Consider the following 13602-nt stretch of genomic DNA (forward strand, 5'->3'; position numbering starts at 1 on the left):
TGAGCTAGATGGCCGCTTGTTTACCTTGAAGCCTTTAAGACCCCAGACGCTATACCTTTTGATAGCCGGGCACGGGATGGGTAGTTCTTTGTTGTGGGGCTGGCTTATGCATTGTCAGATGTTCAGCAGCCTTCCTGGCCTCTCTGTCCCCTGGACACTTGATAGTACTTCCACCCTTCTCAGTTTGGACAATCAAAAAAACGCCTCCACATTGCTAAACAGACCTAATGGGTTTTACTTTCCTCATGTCCACACTTGTCACTCATAGTGTGCACTGTTTATTTTTCCTCCCTGGCCTCCTATTTCCTCACCTGTAAAAACGGGTGGATGGTACAAATAGTTTGGTGTTCAACTACTAGCCAACAGGTGGCCAGGTTGAACCTAGCCAGAGGCCCTAGGAAGGCAGGTCTGGAAATTTGCTTCTGAAAGGTTGCAGCTTTGTAAAACCCATGGAGTGGGGGCTTGCCGAGAGTCCCAACTGACTCAGGGGCAAGACCACAAAGGCAGGAGGTAGTGTTGTGGGAGGAGGTAGTGACTAAGTTCCTAAAGCACCTTTTAAAAAGCCTACAGCTAAAGCATTTGCTCTGGAGGTAAGATTAGTACCGTGCATCAAAGGATGTCCAAGCTCCACTCCCTGAGCTCCAAATGCAAACTCACTGCCTTCGAGTTGATTCTGACACACAGTGACCCTATAGCACACAGTAGAACTCTCCGTGTGGGTTTTAGAAAACCTGTCTTCTGGGCAGCAGCTGGTGGTTTTGAACCGCTGACCTTGCTGGTCAGCAGCCCAAGACTTCACCGCTATGCCACCAGTGTTCCTCGTGCTCCGAGCACCGGCACCCTTAAAACTAGCTGCTTTATGCTGGAAGCTCTTCTGTACTCTCTTTCCGGCCCTTCCTCCCATCCACACAGCTCACTCTCCCCTGGTCCTTTTCCAAAGGCAGCGCCTTGTCTTGGGATGTGGCATTAGCTCTCCGACCACCATGTGGGACCTCTTGAAACCAGCACTGTTCATTAGAAACGCCACAATTGCTAGCCACATGTCTCGTTTTCCATCTCTAGTCGCTGTATGAAAAAAACAAGAAACAGGCGGCATGTTGATTTTACATGAGGAACCTAATTGCATCTAGACTGATTATCATCTCAGCGTGTAATAAACAGTATAAAAACGACTAGTGAGATAGTATGCATTCTTTTTCTCATAGAAACCCTGATGTCCAGTGCGTCTTTCACACTCAGACTGCATCATCTCAGTGCGGACTGGCCACGGGAGCACCTTCCTCTGCTTCCAGCCTCCGCCCTACAAGTCCCTCTGTCCTTCCCTCAGGAGATCATGCACAGCCACGTGACTCCTGGCTCCCGGTCTTTCACAGCCTTATCAGTTCTGTCCATAAAGACATTCATGTTAACAGTTGCGGCCTCAGGCCTACGCTATGGGTTCCCTCTCCACTCCCTTTCCCTCGCCCTGCTCTTGCCCTTCTTACTGCTCCTTGGTTCGTGTTTCTTGGGCACCAAGAGCTGCCCTGGAGCAAGCTCAGCAGGCGGATGGTGGCCAGCTCCGAGGTGAGGAGGCTGGTGTATTCTTTGCAGGGAAGTGGGGAGCCTGAGGGCTCCATCTGCGGGTGTCCTTCTAGGACCACACGGCTTTCAACATGTTCCAGAAGGCCCACGTAATGGTTGTTCTTGTTGTCCGTTCTGACTCTCAGTTAATCCATGAACAGCAGCAAGGACGCCCCCTCCTTCCCGCACCGTCCTCACAACGATTCTGTTTGAGCTATAACACTAAGAAAACGCATACGCGTGGGTGAACTGGAGTGCTGTTATACGTCTCAAATCTTTGCAGAAATGAATAGGAGAGGGGCTTTGAAAAGTGCGAGGGAAAACTCCATGATCTTCTCATGCCATTTCCCGGGTACTTGAAGAAATCGCTGGTAATCACATATCTAGATCAGCTACTCCACTTTTCAAATTGTGGCGTTATAAAAGTAACCTAGGTCAAGTTCTCTTTAACACATACATTTATTTAAAGTGCCAAAGAGCTGAAGATTCCTTAAGCACAATGATTAATAATATAGGTTTGATTCTTTTAAGGGAACATATATTTGAGTGTCCATTTTCTCACTTTGAAATGCACTTATTCACCAAGAAAATGATGATGGCATTTGGGATGTTGTCCCAAGTGAACATTCTGTGGTGACCTTCTTAGCTCGGAGCTGTGGTGGCATAGCGGTTACTCCGTGGGCTGCTGACTGCAAGGTCAGCAGTTTGAAACCACCAGCTGCTCCACGGGAGAAAGGTAGGGCTGTCTACTCCCCTAAACAGTTACAGTCTTGGAAACGGGCAAGGGCAGTTCTACCTTGCAACTAGTTGGCATCAACTCAATGGCAGTGAGTTTGTTTTTTTTAGTTCTTAGCTTACTTCTTAGCTGACCGAGTTCAACGGCGTCTGCTGGGATCCTGTTTCCATATCTACTATGCCACAGGGCTTTCATAATTGAAAGAGAAATAGGTGGTAACAGATTCCAGATTTGGTAGGTCTGAGTCACACTGGTCCTGAAGGGTTCATCCGCCCTGGATATAGGATTTTTGTGTGTGGTGTTTAAAACACTTTTTTATTATGAATCATTTTACTGGGGGGCTGTTAGACATCTTATAACAATCCATCATTCAGTTGTATTAAGCACACTGGCACCTATGAGTGGACTCAAACCATCAACCTTTCAGTTTGCAGCTGAGTTCATTAACTGCATTACCTAGGGACCCCATGCAGCCTAAACTATTGTCATTGATCTTCTGAAAACACAGCTCTGATGACCACATGCCCTCATTCAGAAAGCCGGAGGAGCCTCACCTTACCTTCTGAAGAACCCCTTCTTCGCGGCTCAGCACCAGTCTTCTTTTCCAGCCTGGTTTTTCGCCAGTCTTCATACATCCCTGCTCTGCTGATTCTGTGCCCTAGGTGTTTCCAGGCCTCCCTCCTTGAGGGTCTCTCTTAGATGGCTCTGCGTGCTTGTTTGTTTCAAGGTCTAGGGCTGGACCCTTATGGAACTCAGCCAGTGTTGGTCAAATCTGAGCTAATGCCCAAGTAGATGAAAGCCCTGGGGCTCAGCCTCCTGGATCAGGAGGCCTTTTGAACAGCTCTCCTGCCAGTGTGCTCCTGCTGTGCACCTGTATCTTCATCGCCCACTCCAGGCCAGGTGCTTTGTGTAAGAAGATCCTTATCTCATTTCCCCTTACAGCGTGGTCTTTCCTGTCCTATCTGCGAGGCTATACATTCCTGCAGGCTTTACTCAGCCCCAGGCCCCCTGCCTCCACCAAATGTGTCAGTAAGTTGATTCGGACTCCTGGAAACTACAGAGTAAAGCTGTGGTCCATAGGATTTTCCATGGCTGTGAGCTTTAGGAAGCAGGTCTCCTGGCCTTTCTTCCGAGGTGCTTCTGCGTGGATTTGAACTGCCAACCTTTTAGTTAGTAGACAAGTACTTCACCATTTGTGCCACACAGGACTGCTTTACGAAGCTCAGACTCACCCAGAATGGAGGACAGGGCCCGGGCTCTTTGCGGAACCTAGGCTGCCATGGTGCCTCCTCTGGGAAGTGAGGGAAAGGCCACCTGCCACACCCCTGCTGTGTAAGAGGTCGTGGAGTTATCTCGGCCTGCACTCACCTCCAAGGCTGGTCAACTGGTTCTGGACGTGACCCCTGTGAAATTAGTGGCATGGTTATTACCCAGAAGATACCTTGAGGCCTCTGTCCTCCTCCACCTGCCTGCCTGCCCCCTGACCAGTGTGCTCTGTTCTTGTTCTTTTAAAAACAGGTGTATTGACATATAATTCACATACCATACAATACGTTGGTTGAAAAGTATCAAAAAGAGTTATGCAGTCATCACCACAATCAGTTTGGGAACATTTTCGTCATTCTTGTCCTCATTCCCCCTTTCCCCTCCTGTCCCCAAACTCCCTTGTTATGATCCTAAGACACTATCTGTTCAGTTACTGTCTCTCTAGATTTACCTATCGTGGATTTCATATAAACAAAAGCATGCAACCCCCCCCCCCATTTCACCTGGCTTCTAGACCCCAGGACCAATATAAAGACAATTGGGCACCACCTCCCCCCCCCCCAAATAAAATAAAGCACAGAAAAACTTCAATCCAAAAGAAAGCAGAAAATAATAAAAATCTAGAACAAAGTTAAAACGGATCAAAAGGGAGAACACATGGTAAGGTTTAATGTTAACCTAACTACATCTGCATGAATCCACTTTCCCGTGCAAGTGGACAGACAGCACGTGTGCGCCCTTCTTTTTCCAGGGGCGGGAGCAGGATGTGAGCCGAATCCTCCAAGCCCTCCATGAGTGCTTGGCTGCCCTTCCCCGGCAGGAGCTCCGGAAAGTCGGGGCCATCGGCGTGTCCGGACAGATGCACGGAGTCGTGTTTTGGAAAACAGGCCAAGGTAGGTTGGGTTCTGGGGATGATTGCATGCTGCTAGCAGTCACGTAGTGGCCTAGAGAGTGCTACAAAGGCTCTCAATGAAGGGCCCAGTATTGTCCCAGGGGACTGGCTTCTCCTGGGGATGGAATGGCCTAGGCTACCTCTTGGATCCCGCATGCATGGTACAAGGGTGTCGTGGTAAGGGACCTATCCATTCATAGATCATTAGCTCATCACCCATGAACCCAGCCTACTGCCATCATGTCGAGTTGTAGCAACCCTAGAAGACAGAGGCTGTGAATCTTGACGGGAGCAGACTGCCTCTTCTTTCTCCCGCGGAGTGGCTGGTGGTGAGGAACAGAAGGATTTCTCTTAAGTTGTCTCCCCAAAATATATGCCAGACTTAGCTTGAGAATGACTGTTCCTTAGGCAGCGAAAATAGGTCAGAGGTTATTCTCCTTAACATCAGCCATCTAGAGCAGCCAGACTGCATAGTCTGACTCACCCCAAATAGGGCCCACTCCTTTCTGTTATTGTTCCCTCGAAGCAGTGCCCAAAGGCAAGCCCAGGACCACTCTAAGATGACTAGGTCATCCCCCTCCTATTGCTTGTATTGCTTATGTTGCAACCCCTCCCTATGATGCAGGTTGTATTGCCCCTTTCTGTGATGCATGATGCTGTGATGTCTCCCCCTAAAGTGATATGATGTGTGGTTAGCTATAAATAAGGAGGCTCCCTGGTTCTCGGGAGGTGGTTAGCAGAGGGTGGCTGGCCGAGGTGGCTGGCCGAGGTGGCTGGCCGGGGTGGCTGGCCGAGGGTGGCTGGCAGAGGGCGGCTGAGGAAGGAGGGCTGCTTCCCGTGAGGGCTGCTCCCATGAGGGCGATGGATGAGAGGGCAGCTCCCGCGAGGGAGGCGGCTCCTGCTCTGGCAGCCAGGTTCCCCCCACGAGGACCACCAAGCGGGGCGGAGGTGAGCAATGTTACCATGTAATATGTCTGACCGTATTATTGTATTATCTCTCATGCTCTCAATGACTTTAATATAATACTTATATATCTCAACCGTACCATTGTGCATTACTGAACCCAGAAGTAGTATTACTGAACTCGTAGAGAGTATTAGCGGTGGGGGCTGTTCCCCCCCTCCGAGTCAACTTTTAATTTAATACTACAGCTGGTGGGTTTGAACCGCCAGCTTGGTGTTTGGCAGCTCAATGTTCAGCCTACTGAAGCACCAGGGCTCCTTATCCATGAACAGGGAGAAGGATGGAAGACTTTTCCAGGACTTACCTGTAGGATTCGTGGGAGCGGCTTTCTACAGCTTCCTCGTTATTTCCCTCATGGTCCCCGAGAATGAGTGCTGCCAACCAGGAGTTAGCCGGAGCTGTGGAAGATGCTGAGACATCTTCCGAATTTGGGTGTAGGATCTGCAGTAGTGCCTCCTCTGTGAAGTGAGGAAGAGGGCCCCGGGGCACCTGCCATATACCTGCTGTGTAGGAGGTTATGGAATCACCTTGCCTGCATTCACCCCCAAGGTTGGTCAGCCGGTCCTGGAAGTTACCCCTGGGGAATCAGCTGCACAGTCATCGCCCAAGAGATCCTTGAGGCCCCTGTGCTCCTCCACCTGCCCGACTGCCCCGGTACTCTGTTCTTTTTGAAACCATTTTATTGGCACATTCACATACCGTACAACTCAATGGTGGGAAGATGTCAAGAAGTTAGGCAGTCATTGCCACAATCAATTTTAGAACATTTTCTTCATTCTTGTCCTCATTATCGTTATTATTAGATCGTCATTTCCTTCTAACCTCCCTTGTCATAATCCTAAGAAACTGAATCCAATTCCTGTGTCTATATATCTATAATCACAGATGCCTGGGATTTAAAAAATTTCCGGCCATGTTTTTTGGATGGGCTCGGTTGCCAACCATTATTTTGCCTGGCTCTTCATATTAGAAGGTCTGTCTGAGCACACAGGTGATGGCCTGCCCTGCTTGGCCCTCGAGAGAGACACAGGTGAATTAAACATCGTCGAGCACATCGCACGCCAGGTGCGGGTCAAGGACGTTTTCCTCCATGATCTCACTGAGCTTAGCCAGCAGCTTCGGGACATGGGGTGCATCCCTGTCCCCACTGTGCAGAAGAGAAGTCCAGGTTCAGGGTCCTAATATGCCCAGGGTCCTCTGACTCCACTTTTGGACCCAGGTCTGTGCAACTTTAGACGGCGAGTCTCCGGAAGGGTCACGGGACAGGGGAGCACAGAGGCTTAGGGAGGAGAGGAACTTCCCACACAACCATCTAAAGAGGGATTCAGTTCCCATAGGAATAATGAGTTCCATGTTGGGACATTTGTTAGAATTCTTTAAAAATTATATGTTATTATATATAAACATATATACACACACCTATATATATATACATGCACACACATATATACATGTACACAGCTATCATATAAGGTAGCTATGAGTTGGAATTGACTTGATGGCCGTGTGCATGGTCTAGTCTTACATCTATAGCTCTTATGTTGTTATATATAATATTATGATATATTTATAGCTATTATATACCATATGCAATATTGTTATCTATAGAGTTATGCTGTTATACATCTATAGCTATTATCAGCCATCTATTATTATAGCTATAGCCATTCTTTTGTCTGGATCTTGATATCTATCGAGAGGGTGAGAGAATTGGCCTGTGCATAGAGAGACAAAAGCAGAGGGCACAGTATCACCAAGTGGCCGCTCCTCCCGGCCCCCGGGTTCAGCAGCGTCAACACGCTGTTGCAGGTGCTTGAGGAAGAGCAGCAGCAAGGGCTACTGTGCTGGATGCAGCTACGAGGGCTGGATGTTGGCCTCACTCCTTTCTGCTGGAGAGTCAGCAGCAAGGCAGAGCCCCCTCAGCGGTGGGATGCCACATCCTTTGAACCCCACTTTCCCCACCGGCTTTTGGAAGCCCACTCAAAAGAAGCTGGAACAGGCTCCTCTTCAGGTGCTCCCTCTTGCCCTGCCCCCATCTGCCTGTTGTCAGGCCAGCCGGGGCCACGGGAACTGCTTGTCTCCAAACCAGGGCCAAGCCGGTAGCCGGTGAGGGAGTTATAATTGCCCTGCTCCGAGGGAGTGGCGGTTGTAAGAGCTTTTACAACTCTTTAATTTTGCATTAACGAGGATAAATATTCTTTTAATACCCAAACCTGCCCAAAGAGGCCAGCCCAGGGCCAATGATTGTGGTCTGCTTACATGTCGTCTTTTCTCCCCGTCTCCTGGACCTTCTAACAACGGCCCACATCGTTGCCCGAGTCGTTTAATAGTTCATGGAGCCGAGCCACAGGCCTGCTTACTGTGCTCTCTGTTTCTGAGAAGGAGAGAGCCACCGTCTGAGGATGATGGTCCGTGCTCCGTGGAGGCGGTGAAATTGTATTTGGGATCAAGTTATGCTGCTCCTAATGGCAGCCTTAATTCAGTTTGGTTTTCGTGTCTGCAGTAGACTCGGCTCTGTGCCGGGTCCTGAGGGAGCTAGAGAAAGGAGGAGGAAGCAGCCGTTAGCTTCCAGGCCCCACGGCTGAGTGGGAGAGACGGCACCGTAACTGCAGTGGTTACTGCAGCTCAGGCCTAAGTGCTTGCACAGGGGCAGGCGGAAGCAACTTGGAGGACAGGGGAGGGAGCGATCAGCGGCGTCTGAGAGGCCTGTGGTTATGGCTCCTTCCCAGTCCATTTTCTTGCTTCCTAAAAGCGGGAGAGAAACTGGGCTCATAAAACAAAGCTAAGAGGCAAGCAGCAGACCTGGAGAAAAGGTTTGCCGCCGACCGACGATGCCTATCAGTCCCTGGGATGAACTCCCCCTCCACCCAAACAAAAGGACACTCATGGGCCAAGAGCAGCATCGGTCAGTTCCTGGAAGAGGAAATGCAGATGACTAATACATTTATGAAAAGATGCTTCCTTCACGTCATTAGTCATTAGGGAGCTGCTGATGGACACAACTCTGGGGGCCCATTTGCTGCTCGCTGGATTATAAAAAAGCGATCAGAAAGTGTGATCGTGCCAAACATTGGCTACAGGGTGGGCAACAGGTTTTCTTCATGACGCTCCTTGTAGCGTAAGTCGACAATAGTGGTTTTGGCGGCCATTTGGCCGGGCCTTTTAAACTAAGGTGGGGGGCTCTCTCCGAGGTTCCCTTGGATCTGTTGCAAAGAAAGTACATGCATGCCCGTGCAGCCTCATGCTTGTTCACTGCCTCCCTGCTTATTGCAGTGCAAATGGTGGCATCTCATGGTCGGGGAGTCGTTGGAGAAGATAAAAGCCGGTCTGTCACGCTGTGGGGCCAGCGTAGTTCCCCTTCTGTGAAGGGGAGCCGGGGTTCGATTCCCAGCCAAAGCACATCTTGCAAGTAGAGGCTTGTGCATTGCTATGGTGATGAACAGGTTTCAGCGCAGCTCCCGGTCTAAGGTAAACTAGGAAGAGTGGTCTCACCACCTGCTTGGGAAAGCCAGTCATTGAAAGCCCTATGGGGTCCATGGTCTCATCCATCTCGCATCATGGGGATGGCCTGCGACCGGGTAGTATTTTGTTCTGTTGGACATGTGGCCATCGAGAGCCAGGAGCTGGCCGGACGGTTGCTTACGACCTATTTGTGCTGCGGAATGAGGCGCAGTCGTTCAAGAATGAGTATGGTCACCAGAGGAACTCCAGGACGTGGTATTCAATGCTGCAACCAACCTCTAGGGCAGCGGTTCTCAACCTTCCTCAGGCCGCGACCCTCTCATACCGTTCCTCCTGTGGTGGGGACCCCCGACGATAACATTATTTTCGTTGCTCCTTCATGACTGTCATTTTGGCACTGTTATGAATCGGGCCACCCATGTGAAAGGGTTATTCTACCCCCAGAGGGGTCGCGAGCCACAGGTTAAAAACCGCTGCTCTAGAGCAATAAAGAGAGCCCAGTACTATTTCCTTTCAAAAAGTAGACAAGGAGACAGATCAACTAGAGAGAGAGAACAAAATTTGTGTCCGCGAGTAAAACCACTGGGTGGGGATTTAACAAGAAGGGTTAACCAGGATGGGAAGAGGGCTGACATGGAAGAAGGGGCTGGCCAAGCAGCCTTGTGCTTTATCTGTTAAGGTTTGAACATCTTATATTGAGACTACAGTCACTTACTACTTGCGTAATTAAAAAAAAATCAAACAATACATCAATTCCTTGCCGAAAAAAGGAAAGAGAGAGAGAGAAAGAAAGAATACATTCCCGAGGCCAAATTTCTGGAGTAGGCCACCTGGATTTTAATTCAGATTTCACCATTAGCTGTGTGGCTTGGAATGCATTTAAAAATGTTCTTGCTGCTTCATTTCCCCCCTCAGGTTAAGTGGGGATGATTACCACACCTACCTCATAAGGGGAAGGGCCCCTGGTGGCGCAGTGGTTAAGCACTCAGCTGCTAACCAAAAAGTTGGTGGTTCAAATCCACCAGCAGCATGGAGGGAGAAGGATGTGGTAGTAGAGGACACATTTGGATACATCATGGAATGCTCTTGGGGGATGAATACAAAGCCATTTCCTTTTCAACGAGGAGTCCTTTTGGGCCTATTAGATCATACCATTATTTGATTAAAAAGGGCCAATACCAGTCCATGTCAGCTCACTCATAGACTGCCCAATATACCAATTTTTATACGTTCCATTTCATTTTTGGTGACTTAAGCTTTTCCTAGATTCATGCTTCAGACAATCTATATTCCAATCATCAGTGAATGTTTGAGGTCACTTCTTCTTTTTGGTTTCTGCAGCGAGTGGAGGTTTTGAAAGCTGTGCTCTACTCATGTCATTAAGGTCAATTCCCTTTGAGGAGGCAGCTCGACTCCAGTCGCATTTAATTTATTCATTATCGGGCTGAAATCAGCATAACATGCGCATCGATAGCTCTGTCATATCAAGAAGAGCTGTGCAGTCATCACCACAATCGACTTTGGAATATTTTCCACCTTCTTGTTGATGTTGACTCCCCATTTCCCTTCCCTCCCCCTCCCGTGTCCCCAAATCATCATCAATTCTGTTACTGTCTTTGTCATTCCACTCCTCCCAGTCTTCCTCTCCAGATAAATCTACAAAACGAGGGCAGACGAAAAACAAGGATCCATTAGCGACGACCATACAAAACCAAGAGCGACCTCAATCTGAGAGAAAAGCAGAGATTTTTAAAAACTTAGGATAATTGGGCCCATAAGGAGATCAAATGATAAGATGTTACATTCCAGTCTAAGTACAATTGCCAAAATCCACTTACAGCGCTCTTTGATATCTGAGCTGTTGATGTTCCTAGCTATGTGTATGTGTTGGGATTACTGGAGGCTCATCTCACGCAGAGACCCTGCTAATGGATTTTAGGCTGCCACTATTGGCCATAACTTTCTGCAAACTGGGTACTTAGGATTTATACACTGATACTGTCCCCTTCTTCGGGTTTGGACCTTATTATTAGCTATCGTTGAGTCATATAGACTGATGTACATCTTCTGTGTGGACTTAGCTGACTTCTCACTTGTTCCGAGATAAGCCTTTAAGACCCCCAGACACTATGATCCCTGGTAGCCAGGCACCCTCTGGTTTCTTCACCACACTCTGCTAGGACAGCCCTGTCTTCTGTGATCTCTTCATGACGGGGAGTGCCAGGCAAGGGCCATGTTGTAAGAGCTACCGAATATACTTGTGTGTCAGCCGAGTTTCCCAGCACATTCTATTTGTCTATTTATTGTTTTATTAGGGGCTCATACAACTCTTATCACAATTCATACATACATCAATTGTGTAAAGCACATTTGTACATTCATTGCCCTCATCATTCTCAAAACATTTGCTCTCCACTTAAGACCCTGGCATCAGCTCCTCATTTTTTCCCCTCCCTCCCTGCTCCCCACTCCCTCTTGAACCCTTGATAATTTATAAATTATTATTTTGTCATATCTTGCCCTGTCTGACGTCTCCCTTCACCCACTTTTCTGTTGTCTGTCTCCCAGGGAGGAGGTCACATGTAGATCCTTGTCATCGGTTCTCCCTTTCCAACCCACCTACTGCACATTTTGAATGTAGTTTTTGTGGTAAAATTAGGTGCCTTGGCTCATAGTCAGGGCAGCTTATACTTGAATATATACGGTAATTGTTCTTATATTAGGGCTATGATCAAGGGAGAGCTCAAAATCCACGCTTGGAAACAGCTATTGTTTCCCTAAGTCCCCGGTTGACTTTTAGGGGTATTATTGTAATTTTGTGCTGTCGTTAGGTGCAGGAGGAAACACTGCCTGGTCCTGCGCCACCCTCACAATTGTTCCCGTGCTTGAGCCCATTGTCGCAGCCAGGGTGTCACTCCATCGCCTTGCAGGCCTGCCTCTTTTTCGTGCCCTTTACTTTACCAAGCATGATGCCCTTCTCCAGGGACTGGTCTCTCCTGACATGTCCAAAGTTCGCAAGATGAAGGCTTTCCATCCTTGTTTCTAAGGAGCACGCTGGCCGTACTTCTTCCGAAACAGAAGTGTTTGGGCAAATCTGCAGATCATTTTATTGCAGCACATCCTAATGAGCCCCGTGGGTTTTAAGGCGGGTTGGTTGATAGTAGCATAGTTTTAGTCAAGGGTATAAAATGGCTGAGCAAAGGATTTCATACACACGTAGAATTTATCCATCGCATGAACAGTTAGCTTGTATATCTTCAAGATGTGGGAGGCTGGGTATGAGTGACCCATGTCGTGGGGGTTGGGGATATGGCAGTATTCTGAGTGCCTTCCAGCCAGAAGAGGTCATGTTCCGGCACTGCATCTGACAATGTCCTGCCTCTAGCCTTAGGTTTTCACTGGCTGGGTTTTTTTTAGAAGTCAGTCGAAAGGTCCTCCTTCCTAGTGTCTGAGTCTGGAAGTGCTGCTGAAACCGGTCCACCTTAGGTGAGTCTGTTGGTATGCAAAACACTGATGGTATAGTTTTCAGTATCATCACAACACACAAGTCACACATTGACAGACGGGTGGAGGGAAATCCTAAATGAGCTACGACAGAAGAAAAGGGGAAAATAGATTTATAATGATCAAAATGAAAAGTTGGGATCTATTTTCCCTTTTCTTTGGTCTAATGGAAAAATGTCAATATTACCAAAATTGCTAATTCAATGCTAATTGAAAAAAGGTCAATATTACCAAAAATACTTTACAAATTCAATGCCATTCTAAACCAGATCCCAGCACAATTCTTCAAAGAAACAAAAACAAAAACAAAAGCCACAACTAACCAACTTTATACATACAGGGAAGAAATGCAGGATAAATAAAAAACAAAACAGAAGGTAGAAGGCCTTTCACTCCCAGACCTTAAAACCTATTTTATAGCCACAGTCATCAAAACAACTTGGGACTGATCCAATGGCAGACAAGAAGACCAAGACCAAGGGGTTAGGACTGAGAATCCAGAAATACAGTCAAGTGCCTACAGACACTTGATTTTTGATGAAGGACTGAAACACATTAAGTGGAGAAGAGATGGCCTTTTCAATAGATGGCGCTGGAAAGATTGGATCTTTACCTGCTAAAGAATGAAACGAGACCCATATGTCACACCACGTACAAAGAGAAACTCAAGAAGGATAAAAGACCTAAAAAGAAAACTCGGAACATGATGACCATTAATGAGAAAAACAAGGACAAAGTTAAGAGCCCTAATACAAGATATAATTATACTCCTGAACATAACGAAACATATCCACACGATAAAGAACTCAAACTCACTGCTTTTGAGCCAATTCCAGTTCCCAGCGACCCCGTAGGACAAGGTAAAACTGTCCCTGCGGGTTTCCAAGACTGTCAATCCCTACAGGAGCAGACAACCACATCCTTCCAGCGAGTAACCAACTACTTCACCAAGGCTCGCATCCACATAATAGAAGACAATTGAGGACCGGGACCTTCTCAAGACATGACATTTATGCACATCAACAGACTTCACCCAGCGTTAAAAGCAAACTCACAGATCAGGAAAAATATCTAGTAACTATACATCAGATGAAGGACTAGATTTCAAAAATCGATAGAAAACTGCACCAGTTGCGATGTAACAACAATGAAAAATACAACTTTCCTCTAGTTCCTAAATGTTTCCTCCCAGCTCCCACTATCATGACATGAATTCTA

General features: G+C 47.7%; 1 protein-coding gene across 1 annotated transcript in view; it reads left to right on the forward strand.

The window, feature by feature from the left end:
- The window catches only part of SHPK (sedoheptulokinase), a 31373-nt gene that overhangs the window by 2420 nt on the left and 15351 nt on the right, over positions 1 to 13602 (forward strand). The window contains exon 2 of the mRNA XM_045293338.1: positions 4314 to 4455. Within this exon, the coding sequence (XP_045149273.1) occupies positions 4314 to 4455 (142 nt within the window). The remainder of the gene's footprint in view (positions 1 to 4313; positions 4456 to 13602) is intronic.

Source organism: Echinops telfairi, unplaced genomic scaffold (assembly GCF_000313985.2).
Source record: "Echinops telfairi isolate 266 unplaced genomic scaffold, ASM31398v2 ScPeMD7_2010;HRSCAF=2546, whole genome shotgun sequence".
Taxonomy (NCBI): domain Eukaryota; kingdom Metazoa; phylum Chordata; class Mammalia; order Afrosoricida; family Tenrecidae; genus Echinops; species Echinops telfairi.